The sequence below is a fragment of the Maniola jurtina genome, chromosome 16, assembly GCF_905333055.1.
Source record: "Maniola jurtina chromosome 16, ilManJurt1.1, whole genome shotgun sequence".
Taxonomy (NCBI): domain Eukaryota; kingdom Metazoa; phylum Arthropoda; class Insecta; order Lepidoptera; family Nymphalidae; genus Maniola; species Maniola jurtina.
The window spans coordinates 2939211-2955629 of record NC_060044.1 but is presented as its reverse complement, the minus strand read 5'-3'; the positions used below and the strand labels follow the sequence as shown (position 1 = coordinate 2955629).

Sequence of the window (16419 nt, the reverse complement as noted above, 5' to 3'; positions counted from 1 at the left end):
CGGAATATTTTCTTTACTTGTGCTATAAGACCTCTACCTGCCATTCATGATTCTAGGTCAACGGAAATTACAATAGAGGTTTTCTTGATAGACGAACAGACGGACAAACAGACATACAGACAACGAAGTGATCCTTTAAAGGTTCCTTTTTTCCTTTTGAGTTAGGTACGGAATCCTAAAAATAAAATCTTCACGGATCCGGGAATGGGTCTCAAAATGAGAAGGGTGTAGGACGTAGGTCGTAGTCCACCGCGCTGGAGAAGTTTAGATTGGCATCTGCCAATCTAAATCTAATCAGCATATTTTAATGTGTTAAATCTTTAACAAATTATTTGATAGCAGTATGGAGAACACTCAGGCTATTCGTAGTTAGTATTTTGAGATAATATAGGTCTGTTGAAATAAAACAAAGTAATTACATTTATAAGAACTTTATTTCTAAAGAACAAAACTTTTATATTCATAACTATAAATTAAGTAATTATGAGAACTTATTGTAATATTAAAAAAATGACAATTTTAATTCAGTCTATTTTTATATTTCTGAAAATTTGGAAAACAGTAGGTGCCTAACTACCTACCTAAATTTTTATATTTTAATAATATACGATTTGATTAATTGTACCTACCTACAAACAAATTTTGAAAAAATAATGAGAAAATCTGAATAAGTCGGTAACTACCTAGTTAATATTTTATATAATTTGTTTTCGATAGGTACAAAACTTAACTTATCTAATTAATTAATATAAATATGAGACAATAACCTTAGCAAACAAGGCCGGCCAGAGCAAACTCAACGCCCTAGGCGAATTACTGGACACGCACCACTTGCGACAAAAATTTCGCAATTAGAAAACCATAAATTACCATTCAGATAATTTACTCATAAGACAAGAGAGTTGGACTAAGATAAAAAATCATACATTGTCCAAGAGGTCGGCACACAAGAGTCAATTATTGCATTTGCGTGATCGAAGGTGAAATTTTTCTTGAATTTTACAAAAAATGCTCATGGTACGGTCATGTAACAGGGAAACCAAAAAGTTACGTCAGTAATAGACGTCTCAACGTCGCCGCCGCTGGAGCAAAATCCCGAGGACGCCCAAGAAAGCGCTGGCTAGACGTCACGCGTCGTCGTCCCTGAGTCAAAAGAATAGACCAATAAACCGAATGCTCAAGACCGGGCAAATTGGACGGCAAAAGTAGGAAAGTGAACCCCACCTACAAAAAAAAAAAATTCCGACGAATTGAGAACCTCCTCCTTTTTTCGAAGTCGGTCAAAAACGCTAAGAGTAGCAACGTTAAGTCGAAGAAGGAGACTGAATAATATCGAGAGCTAAGCGAGCATGATTTCTTATAAGTTTTTGTAAAATAAATACTTACGTGGGTAACTACTAGATTCGAGAACAAACACAAAATATTAACTTTGAACACGGAATATAAGCGCGAGCAAAGTGAGCTTGATTTTTTTTAACTTTACAAACTAAACTTACTCATGGCTGGGATTATATTAATGTAGCGCTAATAAAAAATATGTTTTTATAGCTTTGTTATTATTATTTGCTATGCTGAAGACTGAAGAGGCCGAGATAGTCGCCCGCTCTAGACGGCCTGTCCAGCATTCCTAGTTCCTACCTACCCTAATGCCACCCCCCAAACTCGAGTGCCCTAGGCCGTTCGCTTTCGCCTTTCTAGACAGGCCGGCCCTGAATTTAAAGGTCATCGATACTCACATAAGAACTTAAATAAAATAGTCGAGATTTGGACTTACATACAATGATCCATAGTGATTAAACAATATTAGGAAAAATTACGATTTTTGGTTCACTTAAGCTACCTAGTTACTTTAAGACTTGGACAAAAACAAAGCGTAACACTGAATGCGCGCGTATATGTGTACCAAAACACAAGGAACTGTATAAAGCACTGTAGGTAGCGACTAGCAGTGTGTAAAGGTCATAGGTACAGTTACAGTCAGAGACGGTAACCGTTTTTAAATTCATAAAGTTAACACTACCAAAACATTTCGTTATGTTACGTTACTAGTAGTAGTAGCGGTATACCGATATGATTAAACGTTATATTTTTATCGTTACTTAACGGTAAATGTGCGTCAATCTTTAGATAAAGATTGGTGTATGATGACCAGTCGCTGTATAAGTAGTGTTACTTTCATGGGTATTAATAACGATATCTAGTTATCTAGATACCTTAATGGATGTATGGGTATCGTTATTTTTAATGGTACCTTCAAGGTACCTTGGTAACGCAACGAAAAAAATACCGGTAATTTAAGATACAGTTTCTATGTTCCTTGATACAGTTTTCAACGTCTAGGAGATATATGTTAGATATACGTTCAGTGTGTCCAAGACCTTAAGCACATACTTTTAGTACTTTTCTTCAATCAGCCTGCTTTGCTTGTACTGGCCATCCACTTCAAGTTTCTTGTAGGTCAAGTAGATCATTCTCAAGATCAATCCGTAAACGCCTGAAAAATAAACAGTTTGTTACAAAACATTTTAACATTTTAACCTATTGTAGATCTTAGTTTGTAGGTACCGTTCCAGTGCAAACCATCTTATTGCACACTACAAAAAACAAAAGGACAAAAGCTTAAAACGGTACCGTTACGTAAGTACCGGTACGATTTTAAGCTACCGTATATGTAACGCAGATATCGTTACGATTTTAAGCTACCGTATATGTAACGCAGGTATCGTAGTGGTCTATCAAAAAAACTTTCAGAATAAATAAGAAAAAATATTTCCTCGCTATTTATTTTGAAGGTTGCCTGGACTAGTCGTGCCAGCGTTTTATCAGCCGTTTACACTGGTTAAGCAACGTTCACCCAAGTCTTAAGCGTATCTGTATCTGTGGTTTGCCAGATTGCCTTACAACGTGTCTAGGTTCAGAAATGCGATCTCAAAGATTTACAGAAATCTTAATTATATTTTGTTTCTAGCTTTTAAAGGTTTCTACAAAATTTCATCGAATTCCATTGGTTAATTTATTCAACTGAGAATTAAACTATCTTTATATGGAGATAGCTGGGGAACACTAGGGTTACTTCTCTTAAAAATCGGGCAAATACGAGACGGACTTACACGTAGGGTTCCGTACCATTCTACAAGAAATTTTAATTTTTTTGTGATGTACGATTTTCGCATTTTGTCCTTTACTTGTGCTATAAGACATTGCTACTTGCCTTTCATAATTCTAGGCCAACGGGAAGTACTCTATAGATTTCGATTCCCTTGACGGGTCTCGACAGACAAGCAGACAGGCAGACAGACAACGAAGTGATCCCAAAGGGCTCCTTTTTCTCTAGAGGTACGGAGCCCTAAAAAGCAAACTGGTTACAAAATATAGATTTACCGCCTATGAGCAGAATGGTGATAGCGTGCTCTGGCGGGTAGCTGCCCGCGACGAGGCCCATCACTACTGAGAACAGCAACAGGCTCTTGCTCACCACGGAGTAGACGAAGTACACCTTCACGAGGCCGGACTTTTTCTAGAACAAGACGTTTCAATTTTCACGATAGTAAACATTCTGATGACGAATGACGATCAACCATTAACAGAACGCCGCGAACATCAACAAACTAGTGTAATGCAACACAATCGCCTTCTATCGCAGCACGAGTCACGACATGCCACGACACTAGATTGTTTGGACCTCTTAATCAACACGATGGTAAAAGCAAAGGTGACGAGAATAAAGCACAGTACAATGCCGAGCAGGACGTTTGTCATCATGGGCCATCACCCACATTTCGTCAAGAGTGCCTGTATGCGTTGATGTGGATATCAGACCTTCGTTGTATAGCGTCACTAGATTGTTGTAAATAAGATTTCTAAGCCATAACTGGCACCTTGGCATAACTGGTTTCTTTGCACCTTTTAAATAGGTACTAACTGTATCCAGTTAGTACCTATTTAAAAGGTGCAAAGAAACTACTGTTCCTAGTTCCTACATTATCGTGATGTGTCGCAATAGACTTTGACACGGGCGTGATGAATGACGGTCAACCAATCAAAGAACGCCTCGAACGTTAGCGTGCAGAACACATCGTCAAACTAGTGTAATGCGACAGACAACGCGTGTCGCATCACGATTCACATGCCACAACACCCACGAGTCCCACGACACTATAGATTGTTTGCACCGTGATTCGAAGCTTACCTCCACGAGACCCTTAATCAGCACAATGGTGAAAGCGAAGGGGACGAGAATAAGGCACAGTGCGACGCCAAGGACGACATTGGTTGTCAGGGATGCCACAACCACCATCCGCAGTTCCTCAGAGGTTTCTGGATGCGTTGATGTAGCTAGCACGATATTGATGTACACCAGTGCGCCGATTATAAACAAAATCCCCAGACCAGATAATATCTGAAATGTAAAAAGTTCAAAGTAAGTATTGGTAAAGTTGGCACACAGCTTTGGGCCTCGACTATGGTAACTTCACAATGTTATTCCTCCTTTACTGTTCTGCCATGTAACAGCGAGAAACCGTAAGCGTTGGTACCCTTATTTATGGTAGGTACTCGCCATCAAATCTCCACGAAGCACTACTAGGTACACACCTACTCGCACAGTCTCACCTATCACTACCCATATTATAAATGCGAAAGTGTATTCGTTTGTGGGTTTGTCCTTCAATCACGTCGCAACGGATTTACGTGATTCTTTGCATGTAGACCTGGTGAGTGACATAGGCTACTTTTTTGTCCCATGGGATTTTTATAAAACTAAATCCACGCGGGCGACGCGCGACGTCGCGGACATCATCTAAGTAGTAATATAATTAATAAGTGTCTGTCTGTCTGCTTAACCGGCCAATCCGTTTAACCTTTAACCTATTTTGACGAAATGTGGTACAGAAATAGCTTGCATCCCGGGGAACGACATAGGCTACTTTTTATCCTGGAAAATAGAATTTCCCTTGGGATTTTGAAACCCTAATTCCACGCGGACGAAGTCGCGGGCATGATAGGTAATGTAGTGTTCCTCTATAATAATTGTGCTTTAACAGCTAGCGGCATAACCCAGCATAATAATTAAGTACTCTGAAAAAAATTATTAAAAACCCCACTTCCAAAACCACTACAAAGTAAAAAAATATTTTTTGCTTTTACATCATAGCTCAGCTGAGCTTAGCTTCACGCTTCGATTTTTTATTTATTTTATTATGCTCGCCCGACTTCATAAATTTTTAGGGATCCGTAACTCAAAAGAAAAAACGGAACCCTTATAGGATCACTTTGTTGTCTGTCTGTCTGTCCGTCGTGTCTGTCAAGAAAACATAATATAGGATATAGTTTTTGATTTATCGTGCAAAATGTCGGAAAAAATATCTCGGATATTTTACTGAGCCCTCGGTGCGCGAGTCTGACTCGCACTTGGCCGGTTTTTTTACTTTATAGTGGTTTTGGAAGTCGGTTTTATAATTTATTTCTTTATTTTAAGCTTTTTAGTGTAAGTAATGGTAAATAGATATGATAAAGATTATGATTACTTACAATACTAATAATTGCAAAGATGAGAGACCCGGTCTCGATGCTGATGCAATGCATACATTTCCCGTTGTAGCACATGATGAATCTGCAATCCTAAAATAACATACCTACTTAATAGGGCTCTCTCCGTCACTCGCTTCATACAATCGTAGTTCCAATTTCATTTGAATATTAAGCAACCAAAGTCCATGAAATTTTGCAGACATATTCTAGAAACTAATATCTGTGTATGTGGTGTTTTAGATTTTTCTAAAAATATGTAGTTTTAAAATTACAGGGGCTCAAAGATTTGTATGTAAATTTTTAAGACCGCGTAACTTTGAAACCGAATATTTTAACAGAAATCTGGAAAACCACAGACACAGATATTAGTTTCTAGAATATGTCTGCAAAATTTCATGGACTTTGGTTGCTTAATATTCAAATGAAATTGGAAGTACGATTGTATGAAACGAGTGACGGAGAGAGCCCTGTTAACTACCTAGTTACCTACTTATCTACCTATCAACTCATATTCATGGAAATAAGTAAGTAGGTATGTAGGATGTAGGTGTCGTATTATGTTTTGATAAACGGAATGCCACAACAAGCGTTATGCGTACCTACATACAGAGTGCATAAGTAGGTAGGTTATACGATATTCCTTTGTCCGCAAATCATACAGACCTGCCTCGTGGTACATTTTTACAAAAATAATAAAATTGTTTATTGTAAAAATGTACAGTGGTTTCAGTTTGTACTGGTATCCCTTAGGGGCATGACCAAGATTTTTTTTTATTTAAGATGGGACGCGTTTACCTAGAAGGTGCCTATTCACTCTTGTTCTAAAGATACCCGGATTGTAATTGGTAGGGAACACAGATCGCGGAAGAATTCCAAACCTTAGCCACATAATTAAGTACAATAGAATTAGCCACAATATTATCAAAGTTATATAGTTAAAAGCCATTAAGTTACTAGTCAGTATTAATTTTTTTTGTATTGTTATAGGTATTCTAAAAACAATTTTATATCGTATTTACCCTTACTTGCCCAAAATCTGATTATGACTAGAAAGTGGTTAAACAACGTTAACATATTAAGTCGGTAAGGAGATGGCTTTCGTTTACTTTAGTGCCTCCATGTTGAAGCCGTCGCTTCAATCGGCTGATATCTTAGTATGTATTATCATAATAATTAATAATCGTTAAGCCTATATTATATACCTAGTCGAAATCGCACTCGTGAGTCAAACCCGGATAGGATCAGAGTCCATCGCGCATTATTCTATTCTAAGAAACCCCCTTTTATGTGATAAATGGATAGAGGTCAGGTCATGACTCACGACACGACCCTCTCAGCTATTTTTAACCCCCGATCCAAAAAGAGGGGTGTTATAAGTTTGACGTGTGTATCTGTCTGTGGCATCGTAGCTCCTAAGCTAATTAACCGATTTTAATTTAGTTTTTTTTTTGTTTGAAAGGTGGCTTGATCGAGAGTGTTCTACTTCTTAGCTATAATCCAAGAAAATCGGTTCGGCCGTTTGAAAGTTATCAGCTCTTTTCTTGTTACTGTAACCTTCACTTGTCCGGGGTGTTATAAATTTTTAATTTACACTTGTTTATTACCTACCTATTATTTTAGTTTAATTTTGAAGTTACGCAATATTAAAACAAAACGACAGGTAACACACACAAAAACACAGAAACCACAACTGTCAACAACGAAAAGTTCACACTCATTGACACAGTTTATGTTAAACAACAAAATAGCCAGGTATAAAAATGCGCGCAGGTACAAAAATTAAAAGAAATAAGGTACCTATCTAGGTAAGTTACAAGCTATGAGGGATACGACGCAGGTAGAGAAATGATAAATGAGCGTGAATGTCTTGAGCGTGTCTTGAGCGTGAGTTTATTGTTCCGAAAATATTTTGTTGTCAAACACCAAACGTACCTAAGCAGACTTTGTAGGTTCGAATAGATACTCAGATACGCCGTAGGTACGCTATATTATGCAAAATACACCAGCTGCTTTAATCCAAATCAACTAAACACTGTCTGTATTTCATATTTAGGTTGAATTGGACGTTATTTCGAATTATTCAAGAATATCTGTACCTGTCTGTAGGTACGACATGAAAGACAGCATATTATATTTAGAATTTCGTGGTAAACAGCATGTAAGCTTGGCCCATATTAATTATCTATAAACGTGTACAAGTTACTGATTAAATATTTGGCGCCACTCAAATCATAACAAATCATAACATCATATTAGAAGGCGTCATTGATTGGCTGAAGTTGTTCAACATCTGATCGATAAACGTACTGTATATAAAATTCTTATAGTTTTTAGTTGATGAATTGTAGCATAATAAAGGATAATATTTGTAATCAATATATAAAATGAAAACATCTTTATTACTTAGACGATTTGTTAAACGAGCTTGATGATTTGTATATTAGTCACTAAGTTTATTCATTGTACAATTTGGATTGGCCGATAACGATAAGATAAAAAGGGGAGTGGCTAATAAACGTGGAGAGGTTACCTGTAAGAGTAGTTTTTAAAACTACGACATTCGAAAATATACTAACGTAAGAGGAACAACATTTATTTGACACAAATGTAAAAGTTAATAAATTTAAATATGAAATAAAAGTGTAATAATTTATCATAAAGATTGTGTTTGTGATTTCGTCAGACCTTACCCAAAAGGTCAGAAGTGGGATATCAAGAAAATATAATATTTTCTTGTCACGCTCACGACTCAGAGAAACAAGTGGAAATATACAGAGGAACGAGAAAGAAGTGGAGGTCTAGTAGACCACAGACATTTTGGAGCACAAGGCCAATATTTGGGCCTCAATATATCAAAGTACCTAGTCATGGCATCAAAGGATTTCTGGATAAACGGGTAGGATCTTTCCATGATTTTATTTTTATTGATACCTATTAATGGTAATTTTTTTTTTTATTTGTGTGGGTTTTCGTTTTGTTTGTTCTACATTTAGTTATCATTTTGTTAAAAAGCTTTGCTCCGAGTTGGAATGGAAATTATATAACGTTATGATACCTAGAATTACCCACATGTTTATAATTCATCTTGTATATTGGTTATACAAATGCGATCGACCTTCAAATTGTGGTTTAAATAACATTGAGGTATTTAGAAGGCTTATTTTACAATGAAAAATGAAAAATGTTTATTTACAAAATACAGTCTTGTACAATTTTCCTGTGTCTGGTGGTACCCGCACTAGGTTATCCTGTATCGTGGGTACAATGGAATAGATAGTGAACATAGTGTTAAACAATATAAAAAGTGTGGTTTACTTAATGATGGGCGTTATTGTTACTTTTAAATAGTTTTCAGGATGTATCTACTATGTCCTGCCGGGGTTTTATTTCTCATTAAATGATTTCACAGGTGAATATCTCACGGAACGTGGTATTTCAATCTTCACACTTGTAATCGTGTGCCGAATTAGTTTGGTTAAGAGTTACGATAGGGATTTATTTTCACATAGTGGTTTTGTTTTACGGAAGGTGAATTTCTGGATTTAGGTTCAATCGTTTGCTGCATTCATTGTATAGATAGATGTTTTCCTTTTTCTAGCACACAGTGACGCGATATTATCACACAGCACTCATTGGGCATCTTGAATGTTGTTTTGTGAAATTATTATTTTTTGTAAACCGCTTTGGGATAAGGTAGAAAAAGTTACATGAAATAGCTTTTCGTTTTACGCCTGCCAGTGAAATAATCCGTCTCTACTTGTAATGGTTACTAAGTGATTGGGGATATAAAATGTTAATTGATAAAAATGAAGGTGATCCGTTGTAATAAAGTGATAGTGACCAGGGTTAATAAATTGAGCATTTTGAGAAATATAAATCCTAAAATGGGTGTAAAAGTAGGTTTATCTTATCTGGTTATTCTTTAACTAAATTTAAAATTATGGTAGGTAGGTAGTCAGATAGTTTTAAATACGGGGTGCATAAATAAGTGTTTTTTTTACAAAAGTGAGGAGAAATGTTTTTATTTATCTATTTTTACCACTTGAAACGCGTAATGTTTGAGTTTCAAACATAACTTTGCTGATAACAGCTCACCATGAACAACCCATGGCCGGCCCACTACTGAGCAACAAGTGTCTCCTCACAGAATGAGAAGGGTTTAGGCCGTAGTCTACCACGCTAGATAACAGCTAATTTACTTTTAATACTGGCACAATAATTTGAGTACTACGAGTAGTAGGTAGGTATAGTATATGGGCAGCGGGGTTTTTTTTTTTACCTGTATTCACGCAATTAACTGTGTACTGCCGCATTTAAATGCAATATGATTTTGTTTTTATTGGATTAACATCGCTTGGCGGGTTAAATTCCTGGCAAATGTTCTATTAAAATTAGAGTAAGTTTTTTTTTATGGTAATATACCTACAGTACTGCCCTTAGGGCAGGGCGCGATAATAAGTACCTACTACCAAAATACTATTTTCTTTGTTGTACGAAAGAAATTTTAGGCAAATATCTTTGCACTACGCTCGCGTTTGTGGCATGACATTATCCCAGAAATATATTTTAAAAAAAATTCACGCTCGCTTGACTCGCTTCGCGATAGTTCAGTTTCGATATGCATTTAGTTAACAAAACTCTCAGGAAACCACGTTTGTTGTGCTCTCGAAATTGATCAGTCTATTTGATAAAATCGAAATGCGGTGCCTTATAAATTTCGCTTAGGAGCGCCGGTAGTATCTCATGATAATAATATGAATATTGATCATAATTTTTTTTTTAGGCTGATTAAGCATTGAAGGTTTTTCGGCTGGTCTGGCATTTCGCCTGATTTTATGTTTTTGCTTATTTAGCGCGTTCAGGAAAGCTTTGACAACGTTTTATAACATGAGTATATATTTTTTTTTGTGTTAGTTACCCAAACAGAAAAAAAAAAGCATTAAAGATGTGGGACCTAGGGATAAATCTAGTGTGATTTTTGGTTGGATTATGAAGTTGTAGTTAGGGTATTTAAAATAGAAAGATTTCAATTGTAGGAAATGATGTAAAACATGTTGAGGATAAGTTGTGTAATAAAGTCGATAATTCACTTGTTGGATGTCACGCGATCACATTGCGAGGAGGAATCTTTTTCTTGTCTCCTTTTTTTTTTAAATACGGTGTTCTGACGGGTTTTTATTTACGTCTCGGATTATTGAATACTTTCGGTGTTTGATTGGACGGTTAGAGGTTGCAAAAGCAATCGCCCTCTAATTAAATCATCTATTTAGGCATTAGTTCAATTTGGATTAAATCTCGCGAAAAGCCACGGTGGCTGTCTCTCGCGCGTCTTGGAAAGACATTCCTAATGCCTGTTTTTCTGAGGGAGGGATGCATTATCAAGTGAGATGAGCTGCGATGTTTGCGGCTGATTATTTTGGAAAATTTGCAATCGTGGCAAGTGGAGTAAAGTTTGACTAAACTATTTAATGAACTAAGTATATAATGGATTTGGTGAATGGTTATATTATATAACATTTTGATAAATGGATGAATTTGAAGAGTGTATGTATGTGGTTGATGCACATTTGTTTCATATTTTTACTTAAGTTATAAAGTATTACATTTGGTGAGTAGTTATTTATATTTGGTAGGGTAGGTTTGATAAACAGGTAGTTATCTTGATTAATAAGTGACTTATCATTTTATAAATGCGTACTTTAATGTTTGATGAACTGGTATACTTGATAAATGTGCATATTTTCATACTTCAAAGACAAGTTGTACCTATTAGTTTCTTCAAGCTTTTAGTTGCTGATAATTATATCAACATTCTTTAGAGCGCATGTCCTATGGACGAAATCGTTTATACATACTTTCACTGTTTGAAATGTTACAATCATAAAGATATAGTTATGACTAGAGGGGGTCATAGCTTGTTGCCGCTCTTGTACATCCATGTGTCAACTAGGTATTGTTATCAGTATATTTCAGGGAACCTCCGTTCGGGTGAAAGCGATAGCTGTTGGATAAATGCTTGTTGGGTTATCAGAAGACCGTGTAGTCTTCGATGAGGTTACTTGTAAATATTATAGCGAAATAGTAAGTTTAAAAATAGAATGAGGCTAAACTAAAAAAAAAAATGAGACAAAGATAAAAATAATAACTTAAAGCATTGAAACAGCATAAAGTGAAATAGTAACTTACAAACTATACATACATATTTACGAATTATGTAGATAGATATAGTATTACTGGATTACGTATATCAAATAAGAATACTGTCAGCTCATGTTTTGTTTTCGGCGTGGTAATTTTACGCTTAAAACTCATAAGAGATATCATGAGGTTCGCTTTCTGTAAAAGTTATTAGCTTTAACAGTTAATTGATTTATTACATTATTTATTTATTATACACTCAACAAGTAAAAGTATTTTGTTTTGACAAAATCCAAAGAAGTACCTATTGGATTAATAAGGCAAGGTACGAAGCATTGGCTGGATTTTACAACATTTAAAGTTTCCTGTTCATTTTTATCATTGAGTTAATCTGAGGCGGAAGGATCCTCTTGAAAATTTTTAAGATTAAGTTATTAGTAAGGAAGTATATTTTGCTTAGGTTAGTTTAAAATGTACAGCCGGTAATTTAAAAAAAATATATATATATTTAATTTTACATAATAGGTGAAGCTGGTTGATGCACCAAAAATCGAATTATCATAGGAATTTAATTAAGCTAACATTTTTATTTATTATCAACTTCAAATATACAGTAGCAAACTGATTAGTTGGAATACATGCAGTGATTGGAATATTTAAGTTCCGATAGAAGAATCTATATCGTGGCTTGTTCCTTTATGGACAAGAATATTTTTTTTGACTCGTGGGACCACTTACACAAAATATCAACGTTCGGTTTGGAAGTCTTCCATGGCTATTCCTACAGTTCCATGACGTATTGAAGAGGTTAACACTTTGTCGCTCACCACATCAACCAGCACGGCATTTGGGTATGATGGATGGATGTAGATAGGTACACATTTGATGGGGGGGGGGTTTAGTGGTTTGTATCAATAGGAACCAGGGGTTGAATGAGGAAGGCTGAGGACAGTACGTGTGGTGCTTACTAGGGAAGGTTTATGTTCAACAGTGACCTTATGTACAGTACGAGGATGAATCTTTTACGAAACGAATAAAGGAAAATCGAACAGATGCGGGTCATTACGGTTAACATATAAAATAATGTATAAGGTACCTACTTTCTTCTAATCTTTATGATCGATCAGCTTGTGATAGAGATCTTGATGTCGTAGAGAATAGAGATGTATCGAACGGAATATTTATTTCATTTTTTTTCCTGCTATTATGTTGATATCGCTTTTCTCTATGAAAAGGAATTAATGATAAACTAATAGGTATCATTCGGCGGCGAGTCGCGACTGTGTCGTTCCCAGGGTCGAATTTGGTAGTTCTGCTTATGTTACTCGAAACGACAAAGTACGCCATATGGTGCATATTATGGCTAAAATAAAATATATAAGTATCATGTGAAATTATAAATCAAAGATTCTTTTTGCATGTAGATATTATATGGTTAAGAGGCACAAGTGACGCAACTACTGTACCCTGGCGTTTGTTTAACATTGTCCATTAGTACTTCAGAATGTGGATTTTGCTAAAAAAAAAAAAAAAAAACAATAGGTAATTGTAAGAAATATGGGAAGCGTAATCTGCATTAAAAGAAAAAGTTTGAATTGGAAGCAACCAGGCATAGGATTTTCATACATCCGTAATCACGTTCCTTTCAACTCTCTATCTATCACGGTTCACGATACGCCGTTCACGGTTCAGGCCGTGACGCACGTGCAGACGGACAGACGGACGGAGAGCAGAGGTTTAGAAAATAGGGTCTCGTAGGCACCCTTCGAGGGGTACGGAACCGGAGAAAACTAAATTATAATAATGATAATAGGTTTTTTAGGTTACCAAGTAAAATTACTTCTCTTAGGTCGGATTGTATTATGATGGATGCTTATGAAACAAAATTAAATGAACGGTCTACTCAAAGTGTTTTATGTTTGCAGGATCCAAGGATGTTGGAAATGAACAAATGAGGGAAAGGATGACCCAAAACTAGGTATGGGTCAGGGACACAAAGTCCCAAGGAAGGAAAGGACGAAAAAGTAAGCCCCGAGGTTACGGGCTATGGACAAAAAGTCCTATAGGAGGAAGGAGGTGGACCCTAGGATAAGGGTCATTAAAAATTTGGATCTGGAGGGAAATAAGGACAATCATATATGTATCCCGGTAGAAGAGAGACGCGCCAGGGCTCGGAATCCGCGATTTTCCAATAAGAAGGGAAGAAGAAAATATGTGCGTAAAACTATTGCGTTGAAAGTGTATGAAAATGTTTTGTGATTTAAATCGAGAACTGGCGGCGATTAACTTTAAGTTTAAAGAGTTTATTTTATCAAAAGGACAAGAAGTTCACTTACACGTATTCATATTAAGAATCGCTCCCGATTCTAAATATAAATATAGAAGAAAACATAATCTTTAATGGTATGGTGACTATACAATAATATAAAAAGTCAAAACACGTTATATTCGTTAACAAACTATACCTACATCTAGCTAAGATATCTATGGTGTTTGACACTGTTTGATTAAACTTTAAACTTTGTAAAAGATTTTTCCTCCAGTATGAGTTTCGGCAAGTACATTATGTAGTAGAGCTAGGTAGTTTTCATACCATAATTAGTCCTAGCTTTATGTAATTGTAGCATAATAGGTATGTTCGTTTTGTGTACCATATTTATGAGATTTAGCTTTAAAGTGATGCGTGTATGTACGGACTTTAATAGTATTTTCCTAACAAACAGACATATTTTGAATTTGTATAATTGACTTATATAATATAGTTCATCAGTTTTCTTATATAATTCTTTAGTGGGGAGGAGAGTCTAGTTGGAACAGAACTTTTAACAATTTATTTTGAGATACTTGAAACCCTTTAAAGTAGTTTTTAGTAATTAGTTTTACATGCTCATCCCCAAATCTCTATTGAGTGTTCCTGTAAAATATTGGCTTGTGAGTTATAATTGATACTTCGGACTTTATGCATATACCTACCTTCTTTGATTAAATTGAGGCCTCCTTTAGTTGCTACTGGTCTCGCAATTTTTGATATCTTTATGATTTTTGAAAAATTATTTATAAATTTAGAGTGTCTGCATCTTTTTATTTTAATATTAGCGGAAGAGAACAGAAAAATGAATTTTAGATTAAAGGCTAAATTTGAGTGCTACTGTAGACTGGCAGGTAAAGTTGCGAGGGTAAATAGTTTGGAATTGAATTGAGTTTGTCTGCTATTTTCTAATTATATCGGATGGAAAGGGTTGCTGCGAGTGCCCTAAAATTAAGTTGCAATCATAATCAATACCAATGTAACAATAAAACTGTATATTCTTTCTAGTTAAGGTTAGCAAGAATATTAATTTAATTAATTACTATCTTAATTTTTTTTTTTGTTTTGTTGAACTAAGTATTTGTCATTTTGGTTGTGAAGTTTACATGTTACTTAAGTTTTAATTTTTTTTTAAAAGCGATGAGACTCGCTTAAAACAGGATGGCCGAGCTGTAAGCTTGGCCCATATTAATTATCTATAAACGTGTACAAGTTACTGATTAAATATTTGGCGCCACTCAAATCATAACAAATCATAACATCATATTAGAAGGCGTCATTGATTGGCTGAAGTTGTTCAACATCTGATCGATAAACGTACTGTATATAAAATTCTTATAGTTTTTAGTTGATGAATTGTAGCATAATAAAGGATAATATTTGTAATCAATATATAAAATGAAAACATCTTTATTACTTAGACGATTTGTTAAACGAGCTTGATGATTTGTATATTAGTCACTAAGTTTATTCATTGTACAATTTGGATTGGCCGATAACGATAAGATAAAAAGGGGAGTGGCTAATAAACGTGGAGAGGTTACCTGTAAGAGTAGTTTTTAAAACTACGACATTCGAAAATATACTAACGTAAGAGGAACAACATTTATTTGACACAAATGTAAAAGTTAATAAATTTAAATATGAAATAAAAGTGTAATAATTTATCATAAAGATTGTGTTTGTGATTTCGTCAGACCTTACCCAAAAAGCATTAGTCATCTCATTAATTATCATTCTCATCAAATAATCAGTACTTAACCTTAAAAATATGGTTCACAAATTTAAAATAGATAACTACTTTACTATAAAATAGCATTAGAAATGGACTTACGTTAGAATTTGGCACTGCAGGAGAAAAATATAACAAAGTCACGTTGAATCCGCGCTCTGGGTGGTGAGTGAATGTTTAAAATATTATAAACAGCTCGCATCTGCGTCTGCGCAGAACCAGCGACCAGATGGAACGGAATGAAATGTTTCATTGATTCGATCTGTAGGGTGTACCATCAACATTTGTTTTTTTATGGACACTTTTTTGTATAAAATACTAGACCCGCGACGTGGTCTGTGTGGATTTTGATTTTTTTAAATCCCGTGGTAACCGGTGATTTTCCGGCTTAAATAGTAGCATAAGTCACTCTCCAAGGCTTTAATTATGTATATCCATCCAATAAATTGGTTGCTCCGCCATGATTGAAAGAAAAACCAACAAACAAACACACTTTCAGATGTACTTTCATATTATTATAATATGGGTAGAGATATTGAAATGATTGACAATTATTAACAGCTATGTAGTTAATCTAGATATTACCTATAAGTATACATATAAAAATCTAGATATACCTGTAGGAATATATATAAAAGGAAAAGCTGACTGTCTGACCGATCTATCAACGCACAGCTCAAACTACTGGTCGGATCGAGCTGGGTATGCAGAT

At 35.3% G+C, this 16419-nt stretch overlaps 1 protein-coding gene across 4 annotated transcripts; it reads right to left on the bottom strand.

Annotated features, from left to right (window-relative positions):
• Positions 1-415: 415 nt before the first annotated feature.
• LOC123872924 lies at positions 416-15947 on the bottom strand. 4 transcript variants are annotated; one of them, XM_045917525.1, is made up of 6 exons: positions 15810-15947; positions 5530-5611; positions 4190-4399; positions 3382-3517; positions 2393-2494; positions 416-1891 (listed from the first exon to the last, which is right to left on the bottom strand). In XM_045917525.1, the coding sequence occupies exons 2-5, from the start codon at positions 5602-5604 to the stop codon at positions 2394-2396; spliced, it is 522 nt and encodes a 173-aa protein (XP_045773481.1). In that variant the 5' UTR covers positions 5605-5611; positions 15810-15947; the 3' UTR covers positions 416-1891; position 2393. The 4 variants fall into 4 exon arrangements, with proteins under 4 accessions (XP_045773481.1, XP_045773480.1, XP_045773483.1 ...); XM_045917524.1 differs by having other exon boundaries at positions 416-2494; positions 5530-5619; XM_045917527.1 differs by having other exon boundaries at positions 416-2494; positions 5530-5619; positions 15852-15947.
• Between the last annotated feature and the right edge of the window lie 472 nt (positions 15948-16419).

Excerpts from the sequence above, each read along its gene's own strand:
- LOC123872924 (XM_045917524.1), bottom strand. The coding sequence starts at position 5,604 with ATGTGCTACAACGGGAAATGTATGCATTGCATCAGCATCGAGACCGGG. Across the intron at positions 3,518-4,189 it reads TGATTAAGGGTCTCGTGGAG|AAAAAGTCCGGCCTCGTGAA; the intron begins GTAAGCTTCGAA and ends GTCTTGTTCTAG. Across the intron at positions 2,495-3,381 it reads CACCATTCTGCTCATAGGCG|GCGTTTACGGATTGATCTTG; the intron begins GTAAATCTATAT and ends TTTATTTTTCAG.